Source organism: Lynx rufus, unplaced genomic scaffold (assembly GCF_022079265.1).
Source record: "Lynx rufus isolate CCGP_SWC_20201006 ecotype Redwood Valley unplaced genomic scaffold, mLynRuf1.p SCAF_2, whole genome shotgun sequence".
In the NCBI taxonomy this organism is placed as follows: domain Eukaryota; kingdom Metazoa; phylum Chordata; class Mammalia; order Carnivora; family Felidae; genus Lynx; species Lynx rufus.
Window position 1 is genome coordinate 150,145,815 of NW_025814834.1, and position 23,971 is coordinate 150,169,785.

The 23,971-nt window shown below is 34.2% G+C and overlaps 1 protein-coding gene across 1 annotated transcript in view; it reads left to right on the plus strand.

Annotated features, from left to right (window-relative positions):
• The window catches only part of COL24A1 (collagen type XXIV alpha 1 chain), a 413,841-nt gene that overhangs the window by 307,050 nt on the left and 82,820 nt on the right, over nucleotides 1-23,971 (plus strand). Inside the window, exons 38-43 of the mRNA XM_047085469.1 lie at nucleotides 7,625-7,678; nucleotides 9,302-9,409; nucleotides 13,006-13,059; nucleotides 13,317-13,370; nucleotides 14,013-14,069; nucleotides 22,518-22,571. Of these exons, the coding sequence (XP_046941425.1) occupies nucleotides 7,625-7,678; nucleotides 9,302-9,409; nucleotides 13,006-13,059; nucleotides 13,317-13,370; nucleotides 14,013-14,069; nucleotides 22,518-22,571 (381 nt within the window). The remainder of the gene's footprint in view (nucleotides 1-7,624; nucleotides 7,679-9,301; nucleotides 9,410-13,005; nucleotides 13,060-13,316; nucleotides 13,371-14,012; nucleotides 14,070-22,517; nucleotides 22,572-23,971) is intronic.

Sequence of the window (23,971 nt, forward strand, 5' to 3'; positions counted from 1 at the left end):
TGTTAGGAATTATTGAAGAAGTTTACTAAAACATGCTCATTTAGAAAATGTTGCTATTTTTCCAGTCTGCTGCAAGCCTCTAAGTACACAAATGAGTTGCGGTAGGGTTGCCTTTTAAAAGCAAATATTTTGCAGCAAGATATTTCTTATGCATTTTTAGAACAAGCACTAAAATAAACCAGCCTAATATCAGTGGAAGTTCCAACCCCATCCCACATCCCCCCCCCAATCCACGTCCTCCCCTCCACCCCACAAAAAGAAGAAGCAACCTGTCTTTGAAGAGAAAAAAAGATGTGGACAAAAGAACCAGGAGAAATCTTTCCGATTATAATGACAAAAGAAAATGCAATAGCAATCCCCTTTTTCACATATAATGTGTTCTTCAAATGTACAAATATTTACTGTGCAAAATGTTCCTAGTAGATGCATATGTTACATTTATTAGAAACAAAAAGGTAGTATAAAAATGTCTCACTACTCTTCACCTTTTGTTCATAAACTTTGGCTTTACTACAAACTTTAGTACATGTTTTTTAAGATGTTATTTCTTTACAAATGAATACCAAGTAGCCTAGGTTACTGTCTGATTAAGGCTAAATATTTTCAATTTGGGGCATGCATTCTATCATTCATTTGTTTATTAAATATTTATTAATCATCAGTTATATGCCAGGCACAGTTCTGGGTACTAATGTTACAGCAATAAACAAAACAGACAAGGTCCCTGCTGTCCTGGAACTTAACACTGCGGTGTGGGAAGGAAACGTGAACAAGAATGGTAATTTCTGAGAGTGATAAGTGCTGTGAGGAAAAGAAAACATGGTAATGAGATAAAGAGTGACTAGGTAATAGACCACTTTAAATTGGGGTGGTCACAGAAGGACTACCTAGGGTTACATTGAACCAGATGTCTAAGGATAAGAGGCAGCCAGTCATGTGAATATCTAAGTAAAAGCTTTCTAGGTAGAGGGGACATTTAAATGCAAATGCTCTAAGGCAGAAAGGGCATTTATTAGATGCACTATTAGAAAGGGGCCAGATGGGGTGGGCGTGGGGGGGGAGGGAATGGCCAAGTAATTGGAATGTAGTGAGTAACTTGAAAACATAACATCAGAGAAATAAAAGGAGCCAGATCATATAGAGGATTACAGACCATAATAAGAGATTTGGAGATGATTCTGATTTCAATGTGCAGCCATTTGGAAGGTTTTAAACAGGTCAAGGGGTTTGAAATGTTAATTTCACTAAATGTGAATTTAGTGATCATTTGGGGAATTTTGAAGAAATAGACTATGAGGGTAAAAGTGGACTTAGAAGGCCGTGGCAGTAGTGTAGATGAAAAGTAGTATGGTTGGGAATGTAAGGGGACAATAGAGATAGGGGATAGTGATCCCATTTAAGACATATTTTGGAGATAAAGCTGACTGTAATCATTCATTGTTTGGATGTTGAGAAAGAGGGAAAAAATAATGAAGAATAAATCCTGGTTTTTAGCTGGAGCAACTGAACTGGTGATCATATCATTAAATATATTACAGACCTACAAATTGGTATTTACATATGTGGATATATGTGATTTCATTATTTTTGGTTTATTTGGTTTTCCTTACAAGCTCTAACTTACTGATTAGTGAGGAATGGTTGGAGGCTTGGGGAAAGAAAATTTTAAACCCAACTCAGTTGAAAGCTTAAACAATTTGTTCCTATAAATTAGTAGTCTCTGTAGGTAATGCTCAGATTCTTACAATGTTGCTTCTCAAATTTATCAGCTCTTGACCTCCCTCTTTTGCTCTTTTCCATTAGAGAGTCTGAGTGTCTGGTGATGGTAAGGATGAGGAGGCTTTGGATCTAGGTGCAGGTGTTTAAGATAGGGACATGGTAATGTCCCTTGTCAGTTTCCTTACTGCCTACCCTGCTGGCCTCTGATGATAATGTCTGCAGCTAGTAATTTTCATTTCCTTTCTGGGAGAGGTTCCCTCTAATCAGCTTCCACTAATCTGCAGATCCCTCTCAGGTCTTCTGGATTCTCATTCAGCTCTAGCCCAGGAAGTCTGCTCATCAGCGTTATGACAGAGCCATGTCTTTCTAGAGTAATGACCACTCCCCCACCACACACATACACAAGCTCCCCAGGTATTTCTAAGTTGCCATCTACATCATATAGGAATCAAGGAGTAGGTTAGGAAAATTTAACAAATGTTCGTCATTTTGATTTTCCTGAGCATCCAAAGTGATATGGCCATAAACCAAATGCTATCTAGAGAGAAGGTACCTTTCCTGCATCCTGAAGAGGTAGTGGGGAACAAGAGTCTCACTTTGCCAAAACTCAGAAAGAGGAAAATCTGAACATCTAGGTCTCTCCCTCCCTTTTTGCGCTCCTGTATTCTCCTGGAGCCAAAAGAAAAACAACAACAAACAACAACAACAACAACAACAACCTGACTTTCTCTCTATTTCTTCTATAGCATATTCTCATCCTTTTATCACCTAGTAAAAAGCCTTAGAGTTCTCTTGCAATAGATGGAAAGTGTGTCTTCTCTATAATATAGGACAGCTCTGTATGCTGGGTGCTCCAAGGTCAACCTTGTGAATTAGTAAAGTTGGAAACAAAGAAAACAGAAAAATTTTCTTAATACATATAACCCTTGGGCATATGACCCCCTCAAGCTATGAATAGGGTAAAGTCCATATATTCAAAAAGGCAAAATTGAAAAGCAATTTTGATAATTTTCAAAATACTACCACATTATAGCTGAGTTGGAGAAGACAAGGAAGAGACAAGATTTAGGGATTTGAGGGGATAATTCAAGGGTTCAGTTTGGGGCACATAAAGTTTGAAATCCCTATTAGAAATTCAAAAAGATATCAGTAGGTAGGATAACCAGAAGGTCAATTATACAGTCAGGAAGGACAGGTGACATAATTTTAGGAATCATTAGAATATAAGGAGGTGTTATATAAGGAGGCCGAAAATTCAGGAAGCATGCTGCCATATAAACAAAACCTTAAAATTTTTCAAGAATGAAAAAAGGTTGAGATAAAATGAGCCATTGGATTATTGGATTTAGCTATATGAAGGTTACATGGTGACCTGAAAGGGAAGCAATTTCAGAGCTGTGGTAAGAACAAAAGCCCAAATGAAGAGGGAATGAGAGGTAAGAAAATAGTGGCAATGAGCATAAACAGGTCTTTCAAAAAGTTCTGCTGTGATGGGGAAGTAAAGATTGAACTAGAAAAGTACATGAGACATTGAATGAGTGAATAGAAAGGAAGGGAGGGAAGGACACGAGGTCAAGGAAGGGTTTTGTTTTTGTTTTTTAATGAGTGCTATCTAGCTTATTTAATTGCTGTCGGAAATGATGTAGTCAAGAGGAAAAAAATGATAGTGCAAGTGTTAAGAGAAGGCCATGAAGGGAACATGGGCTTTAGATACAAGGGAGGCACTGGCTTCAGACAAGCAACAGAGAAACTTCTTCCTTTGTAAGAGAAGGGAGGCAGAATATGTGTGTGCATAAGGAGGTATGTCGGTAGATCAGGTGTGGGAAAGAGGAAGTGGCTCTTGTTTGATTGCTACTCTGTCTCAGTGCAGTATAAGGCAAGGTCATTCACTTGACACTGAGGCGAAAATGGAAGTTTGAAGAATGTGTAAGTCCTCTTGCAGACTAATGACAAATTTCTCAATTATACACGTTTGTGAGAGGCTTATCACTTTTATTTTTACATTCTCCACAAGTTTTTGTTGGTATTTAAATATATAAACACTTACAGCAATGTCTAAACTGCATGGTGGTTGGCAGATAACATTGCCATGCAGTAGTGTTGGACGACACCTGAATAGTTGAATTCATTGCACCTCATTGTGAGGTGCTGATATAATAAAGGTGTCAGTGAATTCCCTCTTGTGCAAGTATTGCAACAAAGGCCTAACATTTTTTAAAATTATACATTTAAGTCACATATTTACAAATTAAAGAATTAAAAATATGATCTCAATAAATGAAACAAAAAGCATTTAGTAAAATATAATATCCACGTTGACTATCATACTTAATGGTGAAACTTCAAAGAATGAGCAAAGATCACCACTATTCACCATTTCTATCCAACATTTACTCAGAAACCCAGCCAGTACGGTACACGAGAAATAATCTACAGACAAATTATTAGAATTAAGGAGATTTTAGCAAGATGCTAAATATAAGAATATACAAAAATAGATTCCATTCTTCTTCACCAGCCACAAGCAGTTTAGAAAACCTTAAATAATATTTACTGGGGGTGCCTGAGTGGCTCAGTAGGTTGAGCATCCAATTCTTAATTTCAGCTCATGTCATGATCTCACAGTTCATGGGATTGAGCCCTGTATCGGGCTCTGCGCTGACAGCACGGAGCCTGTTTGGGATTCTCTCTCTCCCTTTCCCTCTGCCCCTCCCCTGCTTGCTCTCTCCCTCTCTCTCAATAAATAAATAAACAAACAAAAAACTATTTATAATATAATCATCAACAAAATTAAACAACTAGAAATAAATCTAACAAAAGATTTGCAGATTTTTGTCAAAAAATTATGTTTATTAACAAAGACCTAAATAAATGGAGAGATATTTTATATTCATGGATAGGAGGACTCAATATCAAAAAAATTATCAATTTTCCCCTAAATTAGTCTATAAATTCAATACAATTTTAGTCAAAATCCCTATAAGACTTTTTTTATAGGACCTGATTAATGAAAAGTGATTTTAAAATTCATATGAAAGAACAAAGGACCAATATCAAAACAATTTTCAAGAACAAGTGACAAGGGTTGGGGCAGAGTGGTGTGTGGAAGGGAGAACTTACCCTACCTGATACCGTAACTTATGATTGAAGCTAGAGTAATTTAATCAGTGTCATGTTCATTCACAGAAGACAAAGAGACCAATGGAAATAGGAGGTAACCTTGACTCAGAGCTTAGTATATTTTGAAACATGAAGTTTAATACATTGATCACAGGTTGCAAATCATTAAGGAAAGGATGAAATATTCAATAAATGGTACTGGCCTAATTGGTTATCCAAATGGAAAACAAAATAAAATAAAACAACTCCTTCAAACCAGTGCACACACGCACGCAAAAGAATGAAATTCCAATTAAAGGCCTAATTGTGAAAATCAAAATGTTAAGCATGAGAACATTTACAAGAACATTTTATGACCTCATGGAGGGAGGGGAAGCAGTCAGGATCTCCTAAACACTGAAAAGAAGTAAGACAAGAAGAAAATACTCATGAATATGACTCTGTTAAAATCACAAACTTATGTTAATCAGAAGTTATATTAAACAAAGTGAAAAAATATGCTGCAGGCTGAGAAGAGATCTGTGTTATATAGAATGAGCAAAATACAGGTATCAGGAATATATGTAAAAACTTTTATGGATAACTCAGTAAGTCCAGCTCAGGGGAATATTGAGCAGAATCACATATAGATGTGAAATAACGGTGTGAATAGATAATCATTCCTCCTTAATAATCAGAAATATGCAAATTGAAAACACAAATAAAATATCATTTACCACAATGAAATGGACATATTTGAAGTCTGATAGTACCAAGCTTTACAGAAGATTTGAAGTAATTGGACTCTGAAATATTGCTATGGGAATGGAAATTGACAAAACTACTTTGGAGAATAATTTTACATTCTCTTGTATACCTAAAGATGTACATATTCTACAACCCAGCAGTTTAACTTCCGGGACTATTCCATAAAAACAAAAACAAAACAAAACAACCACCTTTAACATGGCACATAGATGAGTTCACAAGCATTATCTGTAACAGGACAAAAAAAAAAAAAACAAAACACCAAAAATTCATCAGTAAGAAAGTGGTTAAATCAGCTGTGGTTTGATAAGAAAATAGAATCCCGTAGGATGAAAAACAGAAAGTGAGTAGATTAAAGACACTGATTAATTTCAAAAGCAAAATGTGTGTTAAAAAAGTTTCCAAAGAATGCATTAAGTATGCTTATTTAAAGCTTGAAAAGATGCAACATTACCACATACTGCTTGGAGATACATGCAAATGGAGTAACGGTATAAAGAAATGCTTGGGAATGATAAATTGAGGAAAATGGTTGCACCTGAGTGAGGGGAGAGGGTAATGTGTTTGGAAAGGTATGTGTGCATATGGGACTTCAATTACATATGTATCTTCTCTTTCTTACAGTGGGTGGTGGGTGCATGGGTATTTATTGTACCTTCTAATATCTTTTTATATACATTCAAATGTTATATAATACACTTGAAAAAGGCAGCAGACGTCAGTGAGAACTAACACTGAGCTAAATTCTTCAGTTTAAAGTCCGGTTCTTTTTAGCTTTACATGCACTATCTCATTTAATCTTAATAACTCTTTGAAGAGGTATTGTTGTACTTCTTTTATAGAACAGGAAACTGAGGCCTTTAGAAGTTAAACAATCTACCTATGGTCATATTGCTGTGAGGTGACAGAGCCAGACTATGAAACTAGCAGTCTGACTTTTAAAAGCTCACACCATTACCCTCTAATGAAAGTTAATCTGCCTCTTTTTAAAAGTCCATATTAACCGCAAAGAAATCTCAGGTTAGTGCAACTATCATTTTGACCTCTGGATGCAGCTAGAACTACAGCAATAGAACTTAACCATTTTGGCTTCTAAATTCAGTGACTTTCTGAGGCTAGAAGAGCATTTACTGAGGAGCATAGGGCATGAGTCACTTCCTTAGGTATCTGTTTATTCGTTCAACAAATATTTATCAAGAGCCTCCATAGCACAGTGGTAAACCACAATTTATTTCTTGTCTACATCATTTTTTCAGTTTGCCAAGCTTTGGGACACAAATTTGAGGTTTCCATTTTCATTTCCAAACTAATGCAAGGAGTGCTGTGATTAATTGTTGGCCGTTTCAGAACTTGCACCCTGGCTTACTGTGGATCTCATTTAAGCCTAATTATTGTTGACCTGCAAATTCATATGACATCTAAAATATTTTAGCCAATTTTACAAAAAAAAGTATGTATTGAAAACTTTCAGTCTACTTTGTCTGAATAAAATACAGATTAAAATGAAAATACTGTTTTAAAGTTGAATATGACTACTTCTTTTTTCTCCATCTATTTCCCTCTCTTCTTTTTTCCACAGACCAAAGAAAACCTCCTTAATCTACTACTCCAATAAGATCTTGAGATTCTTCTTCACCATGTTTTATATATATATTTTATATATACATTCAACAAGATGTTGAACCCACAGTAGTAGCTCATAGAACTGCTAAAATTAAAATGGATGCATTGGGTTTAGTTTAATTACAGTCTCACTAATTAAAATGGTGATGAAACCAAATAATTTTCTTCCTATAATAAAGAACAGTTTAATTTTGTCTATCTTGACCAGTTTGTATATGTAAATTTTACTCATTAGTAACAGACCGCTAAATCATCATGACCTATTTTTAGATAATTATGCAAACACAATATTGTTGAAAAGTAACCCTCATTTTTACATAATGTTCAATTCAGTGATTATGTGATGTAAGTATTTAAATATGCCATCTAGTCCTTTCTTTAACAATTTATTTTCTTTTTTATATTGGACATTCAGGGATCTGAAGGAATTGTGGGAATTCCAGGGCAAAGAGGTCGCCCAGGCAAAAAGGTAATTTTTTTTTTTACATCTTTTTAAGGCTTCCTTTCTTCTGATGTGCTCTGAGCTCCATAGAATGCTGTGATATTTTTATTTGCATGAGGTATATGGTAATAAAGAAATATAAATTTGGCTTTAAAAGGCACATTTATATAAATTAATATTTAACTCTACTTAGGAGTATTTATCGCCTTAATTATTTGAAGGCAACAGTCTCACTCTGTAGTTTCTGTGAAGATATTTGCCTTTTCTTCTCCTGTTTGCCAAAAATTCTTCAGTAGACTTTGGGCAGGAAAAGAGAGAAAAGGAAAATACTACACCATTTGTGTAATAGTAACAACTTTAGTAAAATGTTTAGGGGAAAAGATTATGATTGAGATTGTTTCTGGGTTTATTAGTACTATGTTTATCTAAATTGAAAAGGTTAATTATTTTATCTTTCCCATATATTGACTTAGAAACACACATCCAGAATATGGTTTATATGTTTCTTTTATATCTTACTAAAATGAAAATGTATAAAATTCTGGAACATTATAATGAAAAATTCATCTCTGTATGGGGCCAATAATTTGTTCAAGTATGATTTTCTTATTCAAATACAACAGTTCTGAATATATGACTATAATTAGCTTCAAATCACACCATATCTAGTTCCCAAAGTCTAATTTTATCATTTCTACTAACATACACCCAGCCTATCTTTGTCATAATGTAGAGACAGGATTAGTTAGAATAAGAAGTAAGGAAAAATGAATGAGGTGAATTTTAGTAGCCACTCTTACCCATGAAAATAACCCCAATACTGAAGTCTCTTTTCATCATATTTGATGTTATATCTAAAATCAACATTAGAAGTGGGACAGTATAATTCTTTACAGTAGCCTGCATCCCTGCGAATTATTATAAATACCAAAAACTTCCTTCCTATGATCACAGTCTAGTTTTTCTTTGTATCTACTTTATTGTCTACAGCAGAACAGATTGGTTCCCACTTTCAGAAAATGAATTATAGCACTTAAAGTTGTTTAAAAGCAGCCATATTTTGGTGGTAGAGAATGATCAGTCAGCTTGATGGAAAACAGAAGATAACTAGTTTTCAGAAGGATGTTAAATGATATAAATATGTTATGGATTTTTAAAGGCAGACTCCAAGCCACTGAATATACAGAAACATACACTGGAAACTGTATACATTAAATAGATCTTTGTGGGATTGAAATTGTGTATAGAAGCAGGTTTCTTATACAGTCTATGTTTTCTCATGATAACAAGAAATACATGCATGCATGCATACATACATACATACCTAACAAATTCAAAAATAAAAAATTGGTTATTGGTAATTCAACATGAACACCAGATCTCCCCTGCTTGTTTGGCCAAAATTATTTTTTTTAATGTCCTTTCTCCTAAATTACTTTCAGTCATATCTTTCAGATAACCTAGGTGGTGATGGTATGCTATTATTGTCAGTGGCAGTCTCCACCACCAGCTAGGTAAACCCAAGTTACTATTTACAGAATTTTGCTTACAGACTATCCTCTGGTGTCATTCAGGTATATGATATAGTTAATTCATCTAGGTAAAAATTTGTTTTTTCCCACTTTTCTCTCTTACTAACGACATCCACAGGGTGAAAAAGGACAAATAGGGCCCACTGGAGAAATTGGAAGCAGAGGTGCTCCCGGACAAATTGGGGAAAGTGGTCCTAAGGGTGCCAGAGGAACGAGAGGTGCTGTGGTTAGTATTTGATTTATTTCCAGACCTGAGTTCACTGTGGATGGAAAAGAAATGTATCCATGTCCTTAAAGTTTCATCCCTTGATTAATTTTACAGAGAAAGCAATAGTTCCATTGAAAATAATCTACCTCCATGAGCTGTGGAGAATTGTAAGCATTCCACAGTACTTAAATGGCTTAGTGGTTTCTGGACATGAAAAAGGGAAAGGGGAAAAAACTCAAAATGGAAATAAAATATGAAATGAAGTTTTAAAAACTCAGATTATAACTCTTAACCTAAGTGGGAAAGTTTATATGCCTTGCACTTAAAATAAGAATTTAATATCTGTATGAAACTATGCTGTCAGGATTGGCATATTGCTTTTGAAAATTAGATTTACTTAAAAATGATTTTTCTTTATAAGCTTGGACTCTACATGCTCATGGAGACTTTTTTTTAAACCGGCTCTGATCAATATCTGTAACATCTAATAATATTTAATCTTTTGCATGAACTTTATATAGTGTTGGAAACAAGGGTAACATAAATACTTCTGAACCTATAATAGCAAAATTTTATTGCTAATATATTTGGACCTGTTTAGAAAGTCACAGCATGAGAGACGCATGAATTATTAAACTTAGTGTTTTCACTATTTAATAAGCTTATCTACAAAATGCATGTGTATTTCCTAGTCTCCGTTAAATGTCACAAATGCTAGACTTTTCACCAAAGCCTTCTTGAGAGCATTGTATAATTCATCAGTTGTCTGAGGAAAGTTTATCTCAGGCTCATTTGACATATTCATCTTACCACTTCAGGTCTTTCTTCCTTTGATTTAAATTACTAACATTTTCCTGATTTGGGCTTGTATGTTACAAAACTTTATTTAATATGATTAATTTTTAACAAATATGGAAACTAATCCAGAGTATTGCCTTCAAAGTAGGTTCCTACTTTGGATTTTGTCTAAAGAGAATATTCACTTTAAAAATATTGACACATGTTCTCCAACTGCCTCCCCAAAAGGTTTCATCCAATATACACTCCCACCACCAATACTTCATGTTAACCCTTTTGATGTCTGACAATCTGATAAATGAGAACATGTGTCTCATTTTCTTTCTGTTTATATCTCCCCGATTACAATTAAGTGATTTTTTTTTTTCTGGAAATTGCCTTTACATATTCACTTTACATGATTTACATTAGGCTGCTGTCTTTTTCTTATTAAACTGTAATAACTATATATTTTAGATTTTATATATATATATATATATGATGTTTATTTAGTTTTGAGAGAGAGAGAGAGAGACAGAGCATGATGGGGGAGGGGCAGAGAAAGAGGGAGACACAGAATCCAAAGCAGGCTCCAGGCTCCACGCTGTCAGCACAGAGCCCAATGCAGGGCTTGAACTCACAAGTCATGAGATCATGACCTGAGCCCAAGTCAGACACTTAACCGACTGAGCCACCCAGGCGTCCCTTAGATAATATATTTTTGTTAAATTTGTTACAAAATGTATTATAAATACAATTTCTCTTTCTGTCATTTTACATTTAGTGTTGTTTGTTTGATATCTTTTTGCTGGAGATTTTAATTATTATATACTCAAATTTGTCACTCCTTTACTTTACAGGTTTTATTTCTTCATTAGAAATGCCTTCCCTACCTAAAGTATATAAAAATACTCTTCCATATCCTTCTTCTAATTCTTTTATAGCTTTATTTTTATTCCTAACTCATATGAAGTTTATTATTTTGCTGTGAAATAAGTTGTAAAGAACTTGATTTTCTTTTTTCCAAGTAGATTTTCAGTTGTTTCAAAATCATTTAATAAATAGTCACTCTGTATCCCACTAAACTAAACTCTCAAATATTTATTGACCTGTTTTCATTCTCTCTGTTTTCTTCTGTCAATCTGTTAGCCTATTTTTGGGTTCAATACCACACTATTTAATTGTTATATTATTACAGTACTTTTGAGAAGAGCAAGTATTCCATAATTCATTTTTCTGAAAAGTTCAGCTCTTACTTTAATTCTCTCTTCCATGTGAACTTTAAAATCAGCTCTTCGGGGCGCCTGGGTGGCGCAGTCGGTTAAGCGTCCGACTTCAGCCAGGTCACGATCTCGCGGTCTGTGAGTTCGAGCCCCGCGTCAGGCTCTGGGCTGATGGCTCGGAGCCTGGAGCCTGTTTCCGATTCTGTGTCTCCCTCTCTCTCTGCCCCTCACCCGTTCATGCTCTGTCTCTCTCTGTCCCAAAAATAAATAAAAAACGTTGAAAAAAAATTAAAAAAAAAAATAAAATCAGCTCTTCATTTTCCTTTAACATTGAATCTTTCAGTAGAGAAGCAGTATATGTCTTTCTATTTACTTACATCATCTTATATGTCCTTTAATAAAGTTTTGTTATTTCCTTCATTCTGTTCTTACCTCTATCCTGTTAGATTTATTGTTGGTTTCTTATGGACTTTATGATTTATGATGCAATCTTTTTTCCATTATATCTTTTTATTGGTGCTATATAAGAAATCTACTTACTTTTATGTTTTAACTTTATATCCACTTAAATGATAGGTGGTTCTCATGGGTTCTTTGGGTAAATAATCATATTTAGAGCTTCTGGTTAATCTGGTATTTGGTTAGGCATGAACCTATTCTGTGCCTTAATTTTCTCATCTCCTATTTAGTTTCAAACTTAAATAGGAGAATTGGTGTGGAAATTTTTGGTAGAATGAAAGGTAAGACATTTTTAGGATTATTATTTTTACTCTTTTTAGTTGTCTGAGTCACATTTTCAGTACTTTAGAGGCATTTATGAATAACCCTTAAATTATGTAGTATCCTCATCTGCAAAATATTGATAATAAGAGCAATAACAGAGTGATTATCACACATAAGTTGCCAACTATTTCTCCTTTAACAACTTTGACCAGAGCTGAAACTTTTCTTCATCAAAGCATCTGAAACTATCAATGAGTATGGAGTTCTCCATGATCCCATCATGATAATATCAAAAACTTTCAGGCTATACTCTAATATTCAGTGAGGCACATCTACCATAAACTTGGACCAGATATAAGGGCACCTGGCTGGCTCATTTGGTTAAGTGTCTGACTTCAGCTTAGGTCATGATCTCATGGTTTGTGATTTCAGGGTCTGCGCCGGGCTCTGTGCTGACAGCTCAGAGCCTGGAACCTGCTTCAGATTCTGTGTCTCCCTCTCTCTCTCACTGCCCTTCCCCTGTCCTCTCTCTCTCTCTCAAAAATAAGTAAACATTAAAAAAATATATATACTATAAACTTTGACAGATACACATTACATTTCCAAGAACTTGCTGAAAACCTATAGGGTTCTGACAACTGAAAGTATTTTTCTTAATATGATTAAGAATATTCATACCAGAAGTAAACTGAAGAGACATTTTTTTTTGGTGGGACTTTTGTGGTTCAGAAGAAAAATAAGACAGAAGTTAGAATGCTATATCTTGTTTTCCCATTTCAGACTAAGTAAAATATTATACTTCAGAAATTCTAAATTTTAAGTAATCAGAGTACAAGTGTAATGGTTCAATCAGTTGGCTATTTTCTCTCTAATATTTACTTTGTTTTTTAGGGACATTTAGGATTGATGGGACCTGATGGAGAACCAGGAATTCCAGGTTATAGGGTAATCATTTCTAATTGGAAATTAAAATGTGTCTATTTGCATGAAAATGGTTATATAAAGATGTCATTCCAATTATGCAGATTAAGATGAAATCTCACCGATAAACTTTGCTACTGCATTTAGGCTTCATCCCCCTAGAGAATGAATCTTGTTTTTCTTTCAGAATAGTGCAGTATCTAATGGCATGTCCTTGGTGGTATTAGGTAGAACATGCACAAATGATACAGAGAATGTCTACTTTCTTGTCCTTTTGTTAGGGCCACCAGGGCCAGCCAGGCCTTTCTGGGCTGTCAGGACCTAAAGGAGAAAAGGTATGTGTGTATATTGACTTTGCAATCCTAAAGTTAAATATTTAATTTTTGTGTTCTTTCTGAAAGTGTGCATGGAAACATTTTCAAAGAATAAAAGAAAACACTTTTCAATTTGGGAAGTATTGCAAATTCTAGAAGGTAAATACCAAGAGATGAAAATTTAAGTCATTAAAATGTCTTCAATAGGTTGTTTCAAGATATTCATGAAATAATATATGGTAAAGTACTTTGTAATCTATAAAGCTTTGTAAACTTAAAACTAATTACTTGTTGAAACAGATTGTGAGACTCTAGATTAAATGACCAGTATGTTTATAGTGAAATTTATAGTAAAATTTTTCTGGGTTAAGAATAACTATAATAATACTACTCTTAATTTGTAGTATCACTGGAAACCTGAAACTTTGAACAAATTCCTGAACTGCTTTGTATGTAATTAAAGCTGATAGACACTTCTGAGAACCATATAGGAATTACAACTGTATAAAATATCCTGTGCTAAGTTTTGTAGGTAAAGTTTTCCATTTAAAAAAGATAAAGCCAGATTGTAGATGTCATACATATGAGACAATGATAAGCTACATATTTCAAAGTTTATTTTATTAATTTGATTTTGTTTGTAAATAATTATCTTCATTATAGGGTTATCCAGGAGAAGATAGCACAGTGGTAGGACCACCTGGGCCTCGAGGTGAACCAGTAGGTCTTTTTCTAAAATTATTTTGATGTTTCAAGATAAAATGCAATGAATATAATAGATTCATATGACCAATCACATCTTTTCAGGGAGTTTTATTCTGTTAGTTTCATAACATGGTTTTGTAGGCACATACTATTTATAGTTGTATTATCTAAATGTAAAATCTATTTATATCCAAGTCAAGATCCTTAGGATAATATATAGTTTAATTACGGTGACTTTCCAAATCTAACTTTCAGCATGAAATGCACTATAACAACCTTTTGCAGAGATTATCAAAATACTATACTCTAGATATTTTAGGGCAGACATTTCTTCAATCATCAAATTCATGGGGCGCCTGGGTGGCTCACTTGGTTAAGCATCTGACTTTGGCTCAGGTCTTGATCTTACAGTCCATGGATCTGAGTCCTGCATCAGGTTTTGTGCTAACAGCTTAGAGCTTGGAGCCTGCTTTGGATTCTGTGTCTCCTTCTCTCTCTGCCTTTCCCCTGCTCACTCTCTCTCTCTCAAAAGTAAATAAATAGTAAAAAAATGTTTAAAAAATCATCAAATTCAGATTTATTTCTGAGTATTAAAAAAATCTGACCTGTATACTTTTTTATAGTAATTTACATATAGTTACCAAATGACTTTAAAACTTAATCAGTTATTATAACCAATACCTTTGAAGATCACTGATCCATAGTCTTCTAATTAAGTATCTGAAGGTTAACTATAAACTCTGTTTTGAAAAGTTATTATAGGGGAACTTGGGTGGTTCAGTTGGTTGAGTATCTGACTTCAGCTCAGCTCACGATCTCCAAGTTTGTGGTTCAAGCCCCACGTCAGGCTCTGTGCTGACAGCTCCGAGCCTAGAGCCTGCTTCAGATTCTGTGTCTCCCTCTCTTTCTGCCCCTCCCCCACTCTCTGTCTCTCTCAAAAATGAACATTAAAAATATATGTTAAAAAAAAAAGAAAAGTAGCTATTGTAGCTTTGATTATCTGAATGACCATCTCTATATTCATATTTTATGAAAATAATCTTAAAGGGCATATGTAAATTAAATAGGTAGAATAAAAGTGTTTAACTCATAGAAATAAATATAATTGGTTTGATTTTCAATTTTCTACATGATATCATATAAGATTTTAAAAATCCTGGGGGTACCTAGGTGGCTCAGTCGGTTAAGCATCTGACTTTGCTAAGGTCATGATCTCATGGTTCATGGGTTCAAGCCCTGCTTTGGGCTCTGTGCTAACAGCTCAGAGTCTGGAGCTTGCTTTGGATTCTGTGTCTCCCTCTCTCTCTGCCCCTCCCCCGGCTCATGCTCTGTCTCTTTTTCTCTCTCCTAAAAATAAATAAACATTAAAAAATATGTTTAAATACTAAAGCAGAAGGATCACATTATGTAGTTACTTCTGGTGCTTTGATCTGGCTCTTTCGAGATGAGTGAAAGTTATATTTTGTCTTAGAAATACAAAAGATTTTAGAATTATTCTGATTAAATGAAGCCATCTCATATAGAGGCATACTTATCTATAAAATATATATAAGGTTTTTATCAAATATGTTCTAGTCTCTCTAAAGCCCTGACAGGGAAAAATATGGAAATAATGCAAAAACTGAAAAGCAAATGGAAACATATGGGCAAATAGTGTATAAAAGTGCTTGTTTTTTCCCCAGATTCAAGTACGCCAGAATCAAAGAATGTCACTAAAATATAATAAATATATTAAAAGTCTAGCATAACAATCATTATTTTGTCTAGTAGACATCAAACAGGTGTGAAACTTAAACCAAGAATATTCTAAATCATTAAAACAGAGTCAGAGATTATTGTCCTTACATTATGTCAAATATCTTTACTCACATAGGAATAAGTTAAAATTTGTCAATCAATTGTCCTCATCAATTTTATGGTTTTCACAAAGATTTCAATTTGACTTTCTTTTTAGACAGTAGGTCCTCGTATGCAAAAATTGCTTTTCCAAGTATATTTTACACTAGATAATTTGAATAGTTTATCATATCAAAGAATTTATATTAGGAATATTTGAAAAAAAGTTAAAAGTGTAGGTTTATTAGCTACTACCATACAGATTAAAAATAAATAGATGCAATTTTTATTAAGTTAATTTATATCTTAAAAATTAAAAAGAATAAACAACAGAGTTTCTGATCAAGAATGTTAAAGTAGGTAGCTATTAGATGCTTTTAAAAAGATCATTAAACAGTGTCTCCCAAAACAGCTCCCATCCTGCCACACCCTGCAGGTGGCCTTGCCCAGGACTGGTGTTCTCCAAAGTAGCTCTTGTTCCAACACACCAAACGAGTAGTTTTGGCCTGGACTGGCGCCCTTCCAGAGTGGCTCCTGACAGGAACAAGGGGCAAGGCCCACCCATCAGTATGCCTACAACAGTCCTGGCCTGACCTCATAGCCAGGCACACCAGGGGCTATCCCACCCACCAGCACATCCACAGCCGCCACAGCCAGGCCTCTCAGCCAGCCATGTCAGGAGCCAGTCCTGCCCACCAGTGTGACCACAGCAGTTGTGACCAGTCATTGCAGCCAATGGGCCAGGAGCCAGCCCCACTCACAAGCATGCCAGCAATAAGAAGGCACAAAGAGACTACACAGGGCACTCCTGGAGCACCTGGTTCTGGTGACAAAGGAGGAGTGTGCTTCTAAGGCCCAACGGACACCTTCTATATGAGACCACTCCATCAAGACCATGAGACATAGCTGGTCTACCTAATACATAGAAACACACACAGTGAGTCAGGCCTAACAAGGAGACAGGAGGACGTTCCAAATAAAATAAGACAAAACCTCAGGAAGGAACCAAACGAAACAGAGATAAGCAATCTGCCTGATAAAGAATTCAAAGTAATGGTCATAAAGATGCTCATGGAACTCAGAAGAAGAGTAGTTGAACGATGAGAAATTCAACAAAGAGATAGAAAAATATAAAAAATAACTAATCATAACTTAAGAATTCAATAGCTGAAATGAAAAAAATATATATACACTAGGGAGAACAATGGCAGATTAAAGGATATAGACAAGTCAGCGATCTGGAAGACAAGGTAGTGGAAGTCATCCAAACTGAAGAGTACAAAGAAAAAGGTTAAGAAAAAGAGGATAGTTTAAGGAAACTCTTGGACAATAAATATCAACAGAAGTCTTATAAAGTCGACTTTAAAGCAAAGAGTGTAACAAGACAAAAGGAAGAAATAATAAATGAAAACTTCCCTAACCTGGGGAAAGAAACAAACATCCAACTGCAAGATGCACAGAGAGCTCCAAACAAGATGAACCCAAAGAGGCTCACACCAACAGAGAGTAAGTAAATTGTCAAAAATTAAAGGTAATGAGAGAATCTTAAAAACAGTAAGAGTAAAGCAACTGGTTACTTACAAGGTAACACCTAAAAGATCATGAGCTGATTTTTCAGCAGAAATTTTGTACGCCAGAAAGGAGAGGCCTGATATACTCAAAATGCTGAAAGGAAAAATCTACAACCAGAATACCCTTCCTGGAAAGATTGCCATTCAGAATTAAAGAGATAAAGAGTTTCCCAGACAAATGAAGTTTAAAGGAATTCATCACCACTAAACTGGACTTACAAGAGAGGTTAAAGGGACTTCTTAAAATGGAAAAGAAAACACCATAAATGGAGGTAAAAAAAATTATGAAAGAAAAAGGCTCATTGGTAAAAGCAAACATATAGTAAAGAGAGTGGATCAACTACTTATAAAGCTGGTATGAAGGTTAAAGGACAAAAGTAGAAAAAACAACTATGTCTACAATAATTACCTAAGGGATATACAAAATAAAAAGATGTAAATTATGGCACCAAATACACAAAACATGGGGAGAGGGGAATAAAAAATGTAGGGCTTTTAGAATGTGTTTGAACTTAAGTAACCATCAACTTAAAATAGACTGCTATGTACATAGGGTGTTATATATGTAACTCATGGAAACCTCAAACCAAAACCTACAATAGATTCACAAAAAAAATAAAGAAAAAGGGATCCAAACATAACACTAAAGAAAATCATCAAATCACAAAGGAAGAGAGCAAGAGAGGAACAGAAAAGAACTACATATACAACCAGAAAACAGTTAACAAAATGGCACTAAGTACATACCTATCAGTTGATACTTTAAATGTAAATGGATTAGATGTTCCAATCAAAAGACGTAGGGTGACTGAAAGGATCAGAAAAATAAGGCCCATTTCAGGGCACCTGGGTGGCTCAGTCAGTTAAGTGACTTCAGCTCAGGTCATGATTTCAAGTCTGTGAGTTCGAGCCCCACATCAGGGTCTATGCTGACAGCTCAGAGCCTGGAGCGTGCTTCAGATTCTGTGTGTGTGTCTCTCTCTCTCTGCCCCTCCCCCACTCGAACGCTGTGTCTCCCTGTCTCTCTCTCAAAAATAAAGAAACATTAAAAAAATTAAAAAAAAAAAGACCCATCTATATGCTGCCTACAAGAGACTCACTTCAGACCCAAAGACACACACAGATTGAAAGTGAAAGGATAGAAAAAAAATACTCCAAGTGGAAATGAAAAAAAAAACAAACCAGGGGTATCATATCAGATAAAATAGACTTTAAAATTAACACTGTAACAAGACAAAAGGAAGGGCACTACATGATGATAAAGGGTTCAATTCAACAAGAGGATATAACAATTATAAATATCTATGCACCCAACTTAGAAACACTTAAATTTAAAAAGCAGATATTAACAGACATCAAGGGAGAAATTGATAGTAATACAATAGGAGTAGGACACTTTAATACTCCACTTACATCTATAGATGGATCATCCAGACAGAAAGTCAATAAGTAAACAGTAACTTTAAACAACACATTAGACCAGAGGGACCTAATGGGTATATACAGAACAGTCCATTCAAAAACAGCAGAATATGCATTCTTCTCAAGTGCACACAGAACATTATCTAGGAAAAATCACATGTTAGACCACAAAAAACATTTTAATAAATTTAAGAATATTGAAATCATATCAAGCATCTTTTGTGATCACAATGATATGAAACTAGAAATAAATACCAAGAAAAAAATGGAGAAAAAACACAAGTACATGGAAGCTAAACAACATTCTGCTAACTAAACATTAGTTTTGTTTGAAGACAAATGGAAATAAAAGCACAGCATCCCCAAATCTACTACAAACAGGTTTGCCAAGAAATTGGCCAACCTAGAAAAAAAAAGATAAAATCCTAAACCCTTATAATCTTCCAAAACTGAATCAGGAAGAAATAGAAATCTGAACAGACTGATTACTGGTAATGAAAATGAATCAGTAACCAAAAAACTCCCAATAAACCAAACTCAGGGACCAGATGGCTTCACAGGTGAATTTTTCCAAACATTTAAGGAAGTGTTTATACCTATCCTTCTCAAACTATTCAAGAAAAATTAGAGGAAGGAATGCTTTCACATTCATTCTATGAGGCTAGCATTGTCCTGATACCAAAACCAGAAAAGACAGTACAAAAAAGGAAAGTATAGGCCAATATCCCTGAAGAACATAGATACAAAAATTTTCAACAAAATATTAGCAAAAAAAAAAAAATTCAGCAATACATTAAAGGGATCATATTCCACAATCAAATAAGATATTTTCCAGGGATGCAAGGATGATTCAGTATTTGCAAATCAATTAACTTGATACACCACGTCAACAAAATGAAGGCTAAAAATCATGATCTTCTCAATAGATGCAGAAAAAGCATTTGACAAAATTCAACATCCACTTATGATGAAAACTCTCAATAAATTCCTTAACATAAGAAATGCCATATATGGCAAACCCACAACTAGCATCATACTCAATGGTGGAAAGCTGAAAGCTTTTCCTCCAAGATCAGGAATAATAGAAAGATGCCTACTCTCACCACTTTTATTCAACATAGTACTGGAAATGTCAGCTATAGCAATAAGAGAAGAAAAAGAAAGGAAAGACATCCACATTGGTAAGACAGAAGCACAACTGTCAACATTTGTAGATCACATTATACTGTAAATACAAAATAAAGACTTCACCAAAAAACTATTACAACTACTAAATTAGGATACAAAATGAATATACAGAAATCTGTTGCATTTCTATACAATAAAAACAAGTTATCAGAAAGAGAAATTAAGAAAATGATCTTATTTATAATTGAATAAAAATAATAAAATATCTAGGAATAAATTTAGCCAGGGAGGCAGAAGACCTATATTCTGAAAACTATAAGACATTTATGCAAGAGCTGAAGATGACAAAAATAAATGGAAAGATACATTGTTTGTGGATTGGAAGAATTAATATTTTTAAGATGTCTATGCTATCCAAAGCAAGCTCCATATTCAGTACAATTCCTATCAAAATTCCAATAGTATTTTTCACAGAACTAGAACAAATGATCTGAAATTTGTATGCAATGACAAAAGACCCCGAATAGCCAAAACAGTCTTGAGAAAGCTGCAGGTATCATGCTGCCTGATTTCAAACTGCACACAAAGCTGTGGTTATCAGAACAGTTTGGTACTGGCACAAAAAGAGACACATAGGTCAATGGAACAGAATAGAGAGCCCAGAAATAAACACATGCTTATATGATCAATTAATATACAATGGGGAAAATATAATCTTTTCAATAATTGGTGTTGGGGAAACTGGACAGCTACATGCAAAAGAATGAAACTGGACGACTTTTTTCCATTACATGCAAGAATAAACTCAAAGTGGATTAAAGACCTAAATGTAAGACCTGAAATCATAGAACTTCCAAAAGAGAACAGGCATAAACTCTGGCACATCAGTCTTAGCAGTATTTTTGTGGTATGTGTCTCCTCTGGCAAAGGCAATAAAAGCAAAAATAAGCAATTGGGACTATATCAAACTAAAAAGTTTTTTACAGTAAAGGAAATCATCAACAAAACAAAAAGGCAAATGGGAGAAGATATTTGCAAATGATATATCCAGTAAGAGATTAATATCCAAAATATATAAAGAACTCCTACAACTCAACACAAATAAACCAATCTGATTTTTAAAATGGGCAGAGGACCTGAATAGGCATTTTTCCAAAGAAGACGTATAGAAGGCCAATAGACATATGAAAAAATGCTCAACATCACTAATCAGGGAAATGCATATCAAAACCGCAGTGAGATTTCACCTCATCACTGTCAGAATGACTAGTATCAAAAAAGAACACGAAATAACAAATGTTGGTGAGAATGTGGAAAAAAAGAAGCCGTCATGCACTGTTGGTAGAATATAAATTGGTGCAGCCACTACGTAAACCAGTATGGAGATTACTCAAAAAATTAAAAATAGAAATACCACAGGATCCAGCTATTTGACATCTGGGTATTTATCTGAAAAAAAAATTGAAAAACATAATATGAAAAGATACATACACCTGTATCTTCATTGTATGTATGTTCATTGCAGCATTGTTTACAATAGCCATGATATGGAAACAACCTAAGTGTTCACTGATACACAAATGGATAAAGAAGATGTATGTATATACACACACACAAAATGTAATATTACTTAGCCATAAAAAGAGTGAATTCTTGCCATTCATGACAACAAAAATGAACCTAGAGGGCATTATGCTATGTAAAATAAGAGAGGAACAAATTGTGTATTATTTTACTTACATGTGGAGTCCAAAAAACAAAACAACACAAAACAGAAACAGATTCATAAGTACACAGAACAAACTGGTGATTGCCAGAGGGGAGGGTATAAGGAGATGGATGAAATAGGTGAAGGGGATTAAGAGTTATAGACTTTCAATTATAAAATACGTAAGTCATGGGGATGTGAAGTACAGCATAGCGAATATAGTCAATAGTATTATAATAACTACATATAGTGACAGATGGTGACCAGACTTATTCTGGTGATCATTTCATAATGTGTATAAATGTCAAACCATTATGTTGTATTCCTGAAACTATAATAATATTGTATGCCAACTGTACTTCAAAATATAAAAATAAATAAATAAAAAGATGATTAAATTGATCTTCTAATTAATGGAATTGATTACATGGCTGAATGATCCAGATTAAATCTTTTTCTATCATTTTAACATTAAGTAAAAATGCAAGTTAATTTGACATCATGTATAACATACTTCATCCATCTGAAAATTCATAATGTTTAAGTGGACTTCATTTCTTCAATATTTTTCCTAGCAAGATCATTATGAGATTCTCTTCAAATAATTCAATGCTTATGATGTTCTTAATGTTATTGATATTCAGTCTTTTGAAATATATTAGTGGAACTAAACAAATAATTATACATTTGGTTTCACATTTTTGGGGAAAAAATATGCCACACTAACTGTATTATCTGCATTCACAAATTCTTGGATCCAGCTGTGGAACTGATTGTTTTTGCATGTGGTCTCTGTAGGGTCCTGTGGGGGAACAAGGAGAGAGAGGAGAGCCTGGAGCAGAGGGCTATAAGGTAATTACAGCAAATTTCACACCTTGCTTCTAAATTGAATCAGTGTTCTCTGGTGGTTTTGCTCAGTTTCAAATGAAAATAAGCATCATTGAGTTATGAGTAATATCTTAAGGTTTTGATCCCAGAAGAAGCCTAGTTCTTTGTACTTTCTGTTCCTTTTTTTCTGGACTCATCTTCACCTCCTCCCATTGCTGCTTTTTTCTCATCATCAGATCTCAGCTGAAATGTTACTTCGGGAAAGGCCTTCTCTTTCTGTTCTTCACTTTGCATCATATTAGATTTACTTCATGATATTTAGTGCCATCTATATTATCTAACCACTTTTTTTTATATACATTTGGTTTTTTGTTTAGTGTCTTATCTTTCCCTACCAAAAAGTAAGATCCATGAAAATGAGACTCTTGTCTGGCTTTTTCATCATTATATACCCAATTTCTAGAACATAATGTTCCTGATGTATAGTAGGAATTCAATAGAGTTGTCAAATAGGTGGATGAATGTCATTATATTCTCAAGCCTTCTGTCAGTTTTTGTCCTCTTCCACTCTTAGAAGGATTTTATGAGACCAACTTCATCAGCCAAAATTGTATTAGATTATGTATAGAATTTATTCTGTGTCATTTTTATTAGCATATTTATGTTTAGGATGTTCTCTATTCCTGTCTTATCTCTCTTCCCTTCCTGTTTATAGTGTCAGTTGCTAAACAAATTGGTCATCTGCTAACTCTCTCCCTATAGTTTCTATGTCATTCATTTTCTCACAACATTCTGTGCATACTCACAGAATTATCTAAACTTTATCTACATAAATCCTATCTTTCCTTCATAATCTAGTACAGACTCCCTTTTCCTAAGCTCACCCTAACAGTAATCTTTCCATATTCCTCAGTCCTATAATGTTTATTATTTATAGAAGTTATTCAATAGAAATATTTTACCATCTTATGTTGCTAATATATTTGCTAATTATTTTTAATGTGCAGATATCTTAGCTCCCTAATTTGAATATGACGTCTCTCTTTCTTCTACGATGTTTTGTTCTGAGTTTTGTACATAATAGTATATAATATGTATATAAACATAATTAATTTTTAATAGTGAATTGATGGGTTGTTTGATCCAATATACCCCTCTCCCATGTAAAATATCAGTGGCCATATTTGAAATGAAGACTTAAATAGCCAGATTGAATGGACAAGCTGGTAGGTAGGTAACTATCATCAATATATTAATTTCCTTAAGCCTGAAATCTGAAAAATCAACTTTCACTTCCTAAAATTCTCTTTGAAGTAAATGTTGAAGGTCACTCTAAATGTTTGTGAAATTGTTGTGGTGGCCATCTTGTACTTCTTCTATTTTTAGAGAAACATTTTTTGAATGTCACGTATATTCTGTTTCCA